We start from the raw sequence: 11,806 nt of genomic DNA on the forward strand, positions 1-11,806 counted from the left end.
CATGGTCACCGACCATGCACTGATCGCCCTCTGCACTGCTGCCTCATTTTATTTTTATATGCTATTTTATTTCCAGATTTGGTGTCCTCCTCAGGGACCCAGGACTCAAAGAATACCTTCAGCTTTACCTGGTAACTTTTCTGTTTATTGACTGTAGACCTCCAACTGGTTCAGTTCTTGAGCTTTGGAGAAACAAGGGATTTTATAGTGGCCTACATTAGGAGATCTCTTGTTGAAAGGTAAATTTCAAGGGGAAAATTTTTGCCCTATCTGAGTACTGGTGCTACACTCACTTCTCTCTTTTGAACTCTGCCACATATACAGTTTGCTACCTTATCTTCCCTGAGATCTAAAGTGCCAATTGCTGCTCCAATGAATTTTCATTTTCTGTTTGAGTTTATACTCACTGACTTGGTCTATCCATGGTAACACATTCATGTTTTTTTTTGCCAGTGAAAATATGTCCTAATAGTCTAATGTTAATTTTTATATTTAGAGAGTACATCATAGGCACTGCCTCCTAAAATTAGAAAAGTATCCTTGTAACTAACACATAGGGAGGAAGTTACAAACCCTGACAGGAAACTGGCCCTTAACCTCCTTCTGTATCTGCCAATTGGGTTGATTCTTATCAGTGGGTCCTGCCTGCACTCTGCATCTGACTACTGTCCTGTATACCTGCAGGGAGGTTCGTGTCTGAGCCCACAATTGTATTTTCTGTGTCTGTTGTCCAGTAATACAGAGTCATGATGAAGATCTCTTGAACTGTGATATCCCTTAATCCTCTGACCCAGAAAAAAAGTATTCCCTTGCTTGGAGTTTTTGGTTCAATGTAATTGTTAATGCATTTGATGGGTGGTGTTGTTTAAACATTTTTTCCTTCAAAAACTCTTGTTGAAATTTGATGCCACAGTAACAATGCTGAGCAGTGGGGCATTAAGAGGTGATGGTGCCATGATTGTACTGCCACTGTGAATGGGATTAACACCCCTCTTAAAGGATGATTCCAGCTCTGCTTGGCCTCTGTTTTCCCTTCCTTCTTCTGCCATGGGATGCTTCAACATGAAGGTTCTCACCAGAAGCAAATGTCCTTGTCTTGGACTTCCCAGTTCCAGGATTGCGGGCCAATATGCTCTTGTTCATTATAAATGAAACCACAATCAGGATCAGAGTCTGTGGTTGAGGCTGAATATAAACCCTGTTTTGTGAGTTCATAGAAATCTTTGTGGTTCACGGTGTTCACACACCTGCAGGAAATAGACACCCACCAGGACTGGGAGAAGGAGGCAGTCCCTTGATGCTGCTGTACAGGTCAATTTATTGGAGGGAAGCTTTGGACTGATGAGTGTGGTTCATCCCTTAGAGTGATGCAAGGCATTCAAAGAACCCTTCTCACCAAGAAGACAGAAGGGCTTGTCTATCTGTGTCTCCACCTACTATAGTGTTCCCTCCCTGTTCTCCTGACCAATAGACCTCTAGGTCTGTGGCATGGTCAGAGGCACTTTTTGGTCACATCTTCAATTGCACAAGACAGAGCCCTTTGAAATTCCTGGTCTCTTTGTAGTTCTGTGTCTCTGGTTGAATCCTAAAGGATCCACATGGAAATACCATAATTCCCTGACCAGGGGAATCCCCTACGGAAAAAGAAACAAAGATTTGAAAGCAGTGAGACAGGGGTGCTGACGGTTCCTTGAGACTGTAGGTACCATAGGCTTCAACTCCTCCAGTGATCTCAATTTTGTCCCCCCTGTTGTTTTGAATCTGGCCCAAGTGCGTGAATCATAGCATTTAGGACACAGAGATCACTCCTTTCTTTCTCAGGTATATGGAAAAGCAAAGAAAATGCAAGAACAAGGTAAAAAATGGGATAGTAGCAAAAGGGCCTGAAGATCTGTGGTGAGTCTGATTTGTATATTTTGTGTCAGGAGAAGGGTATGATGGAAAATCTGTTAGGTGAAAATGACCTTTACCCTGCCTATGCTCTCGACTTTCATCAGGGACTCTAATGGTCTTTCTAATCAGGAAAATCCTCTGAGTCCCCTGCTGAGAGTGTGATTGGAAAAGACTCCCAGGTAACTCTAGGTTTCCTTAGGCCTCTAATGCAGTTGAACATGGATAAGGACTTGGAATTGATGTACTTGTCAATCTGCTTTTTTCCTCCCCTGAGAATATGTCCTCATGGAATAATGCCATTTTTATAATTAGAGATGACATCAATAAGTACAGACTCCTAAAATTTGGAAGGTTTCCTGGTAACTGACAGATAGGGATGAAGTTCCAAACCCTGACAGGAAACTAGCCCTTACTCTCAATCTGGGGCTGTCTCTTGAGTTGATTCTGATTAATGAGTCCTGCCCGCTCCCTGCGTCAGACCTTAGGCCTGCATCCATGAAGGGAAGTTTTCCTTTGGGCCCAAAACTCATGTGTCCCAATTGTGTCGCTTGCACAGTAATATATGGTTGTGTCCTCAGTTCTTAAACTGTGTATTTGCAAACTGCATTTGCATTTGTTCTGGTTTTCTCTGGAAATGGAGAATTTGCCCTTCGCAGGTTCTGTGTAGTATTTCTGACTTCCACCATGTCATATAATTGCCATCCACTCCAAACCCTCTTCTGAAGCCTGGAGACACAGGTCATTTCATAGGTATACTGAAGGTGAATCCAGAGACTTAAAAGAAGAATCTCAGGGAATGTCCCCCAGGATGATCCAAGCCTCCGCAGACTCTACCAGCTGCATCTCACACTGGAGACCTGCCAAACACAGATATAACCTAGTCAGATATGCCACACATATCCATTGTTTCTCTCATTCACAAACTCAATATCTTTAGTCTCCATGAATCACCTTTTAAAACAACAACAAGGAAACCCAGTGGAGCCTCGAATCCATGGTGAGTCACCTGTGTTTCATCCCGATTCTTAATTGGGAATCACCTGGGTATCCCAGGAATGGAGCTCTTTCCCAGAGTTGCATGGGCATGGTTTGGGCTGATTTTCATCAGTAGATGGAGGGTCCTGTTTTTATATCCCCTGCTATATATAGCAAGATCTGGGGTGAGATGCCTTGGGAAAAGACAATTCTCACAGCTGATGAGAGTCTCCTGGGTGAGTTTTTTGACATTGATGGCATTTGGGAAAATATGTTTTCTTATTAGTATAATTATGTGATAGGGTTTGGTAACTACAATACAACTAATTTGTTTACTTTTGGTTTTGTTGGTACATTTAAAACAATTTTAAATTCAACGGGTACATGTGCAGGTTCATTACATGAGTATATTGCATAATTATGGGTTTGGGCTACTATTGAACACATCATTTAAATGGTAAACATAGTACCCAATAAGCATATTATAAACCTTTTGTTCCCTGTTTCTCCCATTTTTTAGTTCCCAATGTCTGTTATTTTCACCATTAAGATCTCATAGTCATGGTTTTACCCCCACTTATGAGTGAAAGTATGCATCATTTGGTTATCTTTTTCTGAGTTAATTCTCTTAGGACAATGTCTTTCATTTGCATTCATGTTGTCTTTTTATGGCTGCATAGTATTCATTGGCTTATAGGCACCACATTTTCTTTATTCAATCCACCTTTAATGGGCACTTAGGTCAATCCCATGACTTTGCTATTGTTTTTAGCCCTGTGATAAACATATGAATGCAAGTAAATTTTTCATAGAATAACTCCTGTCCCTTCAGTAGGTACTCAGTAATGAGTTTGCTGGCTTGAATGGTGGTTCTATTTTTAGTTATCTGAGGAGTCTCAAAAAAATTCACACAGGAGCTAAACCCATGTACATTCTCATCCCCAGTACAAAAGAGCTCCATTTCTCCACAGCTTTGCAGACATCAGGTTTCTTCACTTATTTGTTACTTTTAAAAATGATATTCTTCGTTATTTTTTTACTTTTAAAAATAATAGCCATTCAGACCTGACCCAGCTTGATAGAAGCTCATTATGGATTTAATTTTCATTTAACTGTTGATTTGTTACATTAAGCATCCTTTCACATGTGTTTTGGTATGTTTGTATTTCCTCTATTGTGAAGTATCTGTTCATGTCCTTTGCCTACTTTTTAATGTGGCAATATCTTTATTCTCCATGAATTACCTTTTAAAACGGCAACAGGGAAAATACAGTAGCCTCCAATCCATGGTGAGTTGCCTGTGTTTCATCCTGATCCTCAATCGGGAATCACATTTTTATTATTTCTTTACTTTCTCCATGTTGAATTAATTTTCCTGCATATTCTTTTTATTAGTTCATTTTCAGAGCCATAGTTTTCAAATTTACTTTTACCTATTTGGTAGGTTCTCTATTTACTAGGAGGAGGGTATAATAACTTTATACATAAGGTCTCTAATAGGAGGTCAGCACTGGTGGATATTCCCTTCTCTGATATTAGTGCCATTACCCTTCCTGGGAACCAGAGATGACTTTTGTGATTCTCCCCTTTGTGTGCACAGGAACTTAGGCCCCACTCTTACAGGTCACAACGGTGATATGGAGCAGGATACTGAACCCCGCGTCCTGTGTTCTTAGTCATTCATTGACCATTTGTCTTTCCATACAAGATCTTATCCTCCAATTATGGCATGAAGAAATTCTTATTGTGGGGCACTGCAATCTGGGTATTAATTTCTTAAAGTAAATTTAATAGTTAACAATAAATCTCCATGAATGTAGATAATAGGTGAGTCATCATACGTTTTGTTAGGTGAGCAGAACAAAACTGGACCCTTTTGTTAATACACAGACAGGTGTGCTAACTTTCTGTTGGAAACTGAGTGGAAGAAGCAGGTCAAATATTCAAAATTACATGAATTAATTATTAACTACGAGGTCTCTGGGCTTTTTGTTTAAACAGAAGAGTACATCAGACAGCCTGGTGATCCACACCCAGTGTGGAGATGTGGGATTCCCCATAAACATGTGGTTGAAGTAAGTAGTGAGGGAGAAGGCACCAGGAACCCGTTAATGATAACAGACCCTTGCAATCTACCTCAAGGGAAAGTCTTGGAAAACTGTGTCCCAAGGTCATCTAAAGTTTTAAGTAGTGACCATGAAAGGACGTTATGGAAGACTACTGGAAGCTCTCCAACCACTGAATCCCAATTATAGAAGTGTTCCCTCAACCCACGCCTTATAATCACATCTGTAGGACTACTGTGTAATAAAATCAGAAAAAAACCTAAAACACTCATTCCTTTCAGATGTTATTTAAGAAGTCTCTAGAGAGACATAGTCAGCAGAAGAGACCAAAAAAGCAAATATTTATCTCAGTTTTATAGATTGTCTAGTCATCCTTACAGTCTCTTTGTTCTAAAAATGTTTGTTTTTAAATTAATGAAGCTAAAAGTATCTGTTTGTTTAAAAATTATTTCTTGTATTATCTCATTTTTATTGTATGTGAGACATACTTTATCTGAAATATATTTAAAGTTATAGATTTTGAATCTAATATTTTTCACATTATGTCAGACACTTCTTCAAAAACTTTTTAAAAATTTTAATATGAGATTTTGTGATAAAAACGTCCCTTTAAACAATGAAATACTTCTGTTAGCCAACTAGAATGGTTTAAAGAGACAACACTGAGGATGAGAATTAAGAGTGAAATTGTGAAGGAAAAATAAGTATTATGTATTGCTGGCAGGAAGGGAAAGTTCGTAAAATGGAAGGTTTTTTAACAGTTTTTTGTAGAGTTAAAATTTGATCAACCAGGTATTTTTGTCCAAATATTTACAAAATGTACTCACAATCTTATGTTCTCACTTATATCCTCAAGAGAACTTTCCTATCAGCTTTATTAACTGGATTTCTTTCCCACCCCCTGAATGAAAATCTAAAACGAAGTTGCAGGGTAAGTTTTGTAAGTAAAATTTCCCATATAATTATAGTATAGACACATTTCTATTATTTCTTTACTTCAACAGATTAACTCCATATTCTAAGAAAGGATACAACCTCACAATTCTTGTCGCTGCCTCATTCCTAGCACAGCTACCTTCTCTCTCAGGGTTTCTGTCACTCTCAGGATGTGGGTTTCACGCTGTGTCTCTCGCACAATAATATATGGCCGTGTCCTCAGGTCTCAGGCTTTTCAGCTCCATATAGACGGTGTTTGAAGATGTGTCACTAGTCACGGTGACTCTGTTTTGGAACTTCTGTGCGTAGCTTGTCTCACCATCTTCAGGGTCAATTCCTCCCACCCACTCAAGTCCTTGTCCAGGAACCTGCTGCACCCAGTTCATATAGTAGCTGGTGAAGGTGTATCCAGAAGCCTTGCAGGATACCTTCACTGAGGCCCCTGGTTTCCTCACCTCAGCCCCAGACTGAACCAACTGAACCTGGGAGTGGGCACCTGTGGAAAGGAGACACAAGTGGATGAAATTCCCCTTGACAGATCTTGGTCCTCTTTTCAATGCTAGGACTGGGGAGCCCCTTACCTGTAGCTGCTGTCACAAAGAGCAAGATCCTCCAGGTCCAGGTCATGGTGAAGAGCTGTGCTCTCAGGAACTTTTCTAGAGGTGTGATGTGTTGCTGGGGGATGCCCTCAGGCACAGATGTATCCATATTTAACTCAGAAGATTTCAGCTCATTTACATATGCATGAGGCAGTCAAATAATAGCCTAAGACCTGACTCAGCTTGAGAAAGAGAAGCTAGATGACACATGTACCATGTAGCAGTCATGTTGACATCTAAGTCCTAACCTTGCTTATGGATATGTGACCCTTGTCATTCCCTGAGTTCTATGTACACAGAGTTCCTTCACTGAAGAAAAATTCCTCTCAGAACACACTCCTCATTGGGACCTACATTTTATTAACATAGAGAACACCTGAATCATCTGGGACCATCAATATCTGTGACCCTTAGCAGGTGCCTTTACCCAATTCTGGTCCCATTAACAGAATCATAGCCCAGTGGCCACTTGAAAGGAGTGACCACTTGTCCTATGTAAATGTCTCTGAAGTTCCATGGGCAGCAATAACATCTGGGCACTCCTGAGACAGTTCCTTCAGCACATGTCTATGTGTCCTGCTCTCCCAGGCTCCTCTATGAAACAAAACAAACTTGCTTTAAAGACTAACCCTAGTGATGCATGATTGGAGTGGAGTTTCTGATTTCCTTGACAATAGGAATACTATGTAGTTTTGCTGCAATGAAATCTCTAAAATCTTGTTAAGAAATTTATATTTTGGGTAAATATGGGTTTTAATCTCAACTGAAAATATTAGAATTTCACACAGTACTTATATACTTGCCATTCATATCTATAGATTTTCATCTTCATATGTTGACTTCAGATCCACTTGTTCTATGCACTTGCCGCATTCTGTTATCCACCAGCGCCCTGTCACATACCCAACTCAGGCAAGGTTACATAGCCCTGGAATTTGAATGTATTATTACTGGGAACAGATTGTAAACAAAAATTTTGCACCCACTAATTGGATAAGGTCACTCCCCTTATCCTTTATGTACTCATTATGAAGATATCGACACTCCTGGAAACTTCTCTTTAAATAGAGTACTTACTGCCTTCTAGAGGCGTGTATACATTCCCAGTAGAACACACTATTTAAAGCTACATAAACAACTTGTCGAACTCTTATTTAGATTGCTGTGTTGAAAAAGAAAGAGCCAGGCACTTAGGGGCAGCCCCTCTCCAGCCTCAGGTGCACCTGCTACAGGACTGGAGCCAATATGGGTGGATCATGAGCACCCCCTGCAGCTCTTTCACAACCCTGCAGGGAGAATCCCTCGGGCTCACAGAATATGTTTCTCTCAGTGTCACTAGGACAGTATGAAGTGGCTGAGCCCTGGTTCAGAATGTTCCTTCAGTGACATCCTCACATCATCTCCTGAAATGGAAAATTGGCTTTACTAAAGCTATTGAACTCTGCTGGATGAAAAAAAAGGAATTATTTAAAATGACCACTGATTCCCTTCCCTGGAGCTCCAGATGCTGTGAATCATTGTAATCGTGGTGAACTATCAGGGGTTATAGGGTATCCTGTTATTTCTGTAGGCTCTTCCAGTTGAATATTGCTTCTGCAAATACCTGCAGTGGCAGATGCTTATATATCAAAGCCCATTCCAGGTCTAGCATCCCAGTCACATAAGCACACACACACACACACACACACACACACACACACACACACACACACACACACTCTTGCTGATTTTGACTGAGTTGATGGGAAGTACACAAGAAATCTACTCTAGGCCTGATTGTGTGACATTCTTTGACAAGTAGATCTAAAGAAAACAAGGCACAAAGTGAGACTTTGGAAGCACATGCTTGTTGAGCTCACCTGGGAAACCTGCAGACGTTTGGGAGAAATAAATATGCAGTAAATGAGGGAGGATGTTGACCTTGATCAAAAGCTTGTTGATGTCAGAGGCTTCAAATTGCTCTAGTGACTTGGACATTTTATTTCTCATTTCCCTTGTATTTTCCCAAGTTCTCCTCCTAAGACAGAGTTTGTACATCCCCACAAATTTACTTTCATCTAGATTAATTACACTGGTAATTTGGTAGTTGTGGGGCATGTGAACATTCCATAGTATCACAATTGAATATCAGTTATTTAGTGACTCTCTTCCTCTGGGCTGTGACCTTTACAAGGTATCTCCAGTGGTCAAGCACATTTTAGCTATTTACTATACTTTCCCCCACAAGACTCTCCAGATGATTGCATTGAATTTTAACCTATTTAGCTACTTTTATGCATTTGATAGAAAAGGAAGCCTGGATGTTGGGGGACTAAAATCAGGCCCATGCATTTCGGATTTTGTTCAGGAATTGGTTGCCAGTTCCAATTTCCTTAAAGGTTTGTCCTGCATTTTCTAAGGTTCTTATGGTTTGAGGTTTTACATTTAGGTCACTGATCAATTTAGAGTTAATTTTTGTGTATGGGGATGGATAGGGGTCTTGTTTGAATCTTCTGCATGTGGTCAGCCAGTTTTCCCAGCACCATTTAGTGAATAGGTTCTCCTCTCCCCAGTGGTAGGTGGTGGGGGCTTTGTTGAAGATGAGTTGTTGAGAAACTGAGGTTTTGCTTCTGGAATCTCAATTCTATTCCATTGGTTTATATGCCTGTTCCTGTACCAATACCAAGTTGTTTTGATTATTGTAACTTTATAATAAAGTTTGAAGACTGGTAATTTAATACCTCCTGCTTGCTTTTTTTTTTTTTTTGCTGAGGGTTGTTCTGGTTATTCTTGGTCATTTGTGTTTCCATATGAATTCCTGTATTGTTTTTTTCTAGCTCTGAGAAGAATGTTGCTGGTAATTTGATGCATATTGCGTTAAATCTGTAGATTGCCTTAGGGAAGATGGACATCTTACCATGTTGATTCTTCCAATCCATGAGCCTGGGATATTTTTCCACTTGTTTTTGTCATCTTTGATTTATTTCAGTAGTGTTTTGTAGTTTTCATTGTAAAGATCTTTCATGTCTCTGATTAGGAAGATGTTAAGGTATTTCATTTACTTTGTGGCTATTGTGAATTGGGATTGTGCTTTTAATTTGGGTTTCTGTTTGTTTATTATTGGTGTAAAGAAATACAATTTTCTTTAGCATATTTATTTTATACCCTGAGACTTTACCAAAGTCTTTTACCAGTGCAAGGAGGCTTTTGACAGATTCTCTTGGGGTTTCAAGGTACACAATCATGCAAAGAGAGATAACTTGACTATCTCTTTTTGTATCTGGAAACCCCTGATTGCCTTCTCTTCTCTGATTGCTTTAGCAAGGACTTCCAATACTATATTGAACAGGAGGGGAGAGACTGGGCATCCATGTCTTGTTCTAGTTTTAAGGGGAAATCGTTCCAATTTTTGTCTCTTTAGGAGTATGCTAGCTGTGGATTTCTCATAGATGGCTCTTACTATTTTGAGGTATATTCCATGTACACCTAGATATTCGAGGGTTTTTATCAAGAAGAGGTGTTGGATTTTATCAAAGCTTTTTCAGCATCTAATGATATAATTATGTGGTTTTGTTCTGACGTCTGTTGATGTATTTAATTACATTTATTGTCTTGCAAATGTTAAACCAGCCTTGCATCTCAGGGATGAAACATACTTGGTCATGATGGATGATTTTTGAAATTTGTTGTTGAATCTGATTTGCTAGGATCTTGTTGAGAATTTTATCATCTGTGTTCCTCAAAGATATTGACCTCTAGTTCTCTTTCTTTTTGGGGTCTTTACCTGGCTTGGGTATCAATCAAGGAACAACAATTCCTTTTCTTCTGTGTTCAATACTTTCTTAAGTGTTTCTTGTAGAGGTGGTCTGGTGGCAGCATAGGTTCTTAGGGATTGGATATCTGTGAAATATTTCAATTCTCCCTCACTGATGAAGCGTAACTTGACTGGGTAAGTTATTCTCAGTTGAAAATGTTTATCTTTTAGAACTTTGAAGATAGGGCTCCAAGTTCTCTTTGCCTGGAGGATTTCTGTAAATAAATCTGATGCTATTCTAATTGTTCTTCCCTGGTAGGTAGTCTGACCTTTTTCTCTTACTGCCTTTAGGATTTTTTCTTTTATACTCACTTTGTTTAGGCAAATTATTGTGTCTGGGAGTTGGTCTTCTCATTCGTTGTCTTGCCAGGGTTCTCTGATTATCTTGTGTTTGAATTTTTGCATCAATGATGAGATGAGGGGAGTTTTCTTGAATAATTTCATGAAATTTTTGTTCCAGTGTGGTCTCTGTCTCTCTCTCTCTGCCTCAGGAAAGCCAATTACTCTTAGGTTCGGTCTCTTGAAGTAATCATTCATCTCTTGAAGGTTTTGTTCTGTCTTTTAAAGATCCTTTTCTATGTTTTTCACCGTTTGAATTAGTACTGTATTTTGGTCTGCATGCTCTAGATTCTTTCTTCTGCTTGGTTAATCTGATTTCCCTGCTTATTAATTTGTTATTTATTTCAATCACGGTATTCTTTATTGCTGTTATTTCTGTCATCAACTCCTTTCTGTTTTCCTCTTGTCTCTCCTCAATTTTTTAAATTCTCTCTATTAATGTCTTGATGTCTGGGTTTGTTGCATGTGACCAGTCATTCTGGGGACTCTTCATTGTTTGTGTTCTGTAGTCTGTTTTCTCAGTGTCTGATCTCTGAGGGGTCTGTGTGAGACCTACATTCTTATTTTGATTTTTCTTCATTTGTGCAGATTTTTTGTCTCACTTTTTCTTTCCCTCCACTTTGCTATCTTCTTTAATTCCTTTATTCAGGGTTGGAAGGGTTGCTTTTACTTCGGTTTGTTCAATCTCCTATTCTTCCTCATGCATATTCTCTTGCTTTGTCCAATTCTGGAATTGGACAGTAGGTTAGTGGAGGTCCTTTTTGCTCTTTTGAGATTTAATTAAGGGGGGAGATGTGATTCAAAATCTATCTTTATATCCCGGTATCTGCCAACAGGTGTATGGATAATCTGAAATCCACTTCCCACTGCCTTGAAATATGCCCATGCTGTGGGGTTGTAGATTTACTCCCTGAAAGCAAAATGAGGTTAACAGAGAGAAGAGAATGGATTAGGCAGTCAGGAGAAGAGGGGATGGAGAGAGAGAGGAGTAAGAGGGAAAGCAGATGAGCATACCAACTAATAAAATGAAGAGAGTCACAAATAAAAACAATAACCACGACTACAAACTAACCAACAACCATACAAAAAAACTAAAACATACAATGATGCTAACATACAAGCTAACCAACCTCCTTATTGGTGTGCTATTCTTCTATACAAAGATGGTTTTTACAGAGAATAAAAAAAAGACCAAAAAAACGGGA

At 39.3% G+C, this 11,806-nt stretch overlaps 1 gene segment (V, D, J or C); it reads right to left on the reverse strand.

Annotated features, from left to right (window-relative positions):
* Positions 1-6,049: 6,049 nt before the first annotated feature.
* LOC103272634 lies at positions 6,050-6,497 on the reverse strand. The segment is given in 2 exon segments: positions 6,050-6,366; positions 6,452-6,497. Coding segments are annotated over 2 exon segments (363 nt in total).
* Positions 6,498-11,806: the final 5,309 nt, after the last annotated feature.

The sequence above is a fragment of the Carlito syrichta genome, unplaced genomic scaffold, assembly GCF_000164805.1.
Source record: "Carlito syrichta isolate Samal-C Ts95f unplaced genomic scaffold, Tarsius_syrichta-2.0.1 Scaffold313001, whole genome shotgun sequence".
In the NCBI taxonomy this organism is placed as follows: domain Eukaryota; kingdom Metazoa; phylum Chordata; class Mammalia; order Primates; family Tarsiidae; genus Carlito; species Carlito syrichta.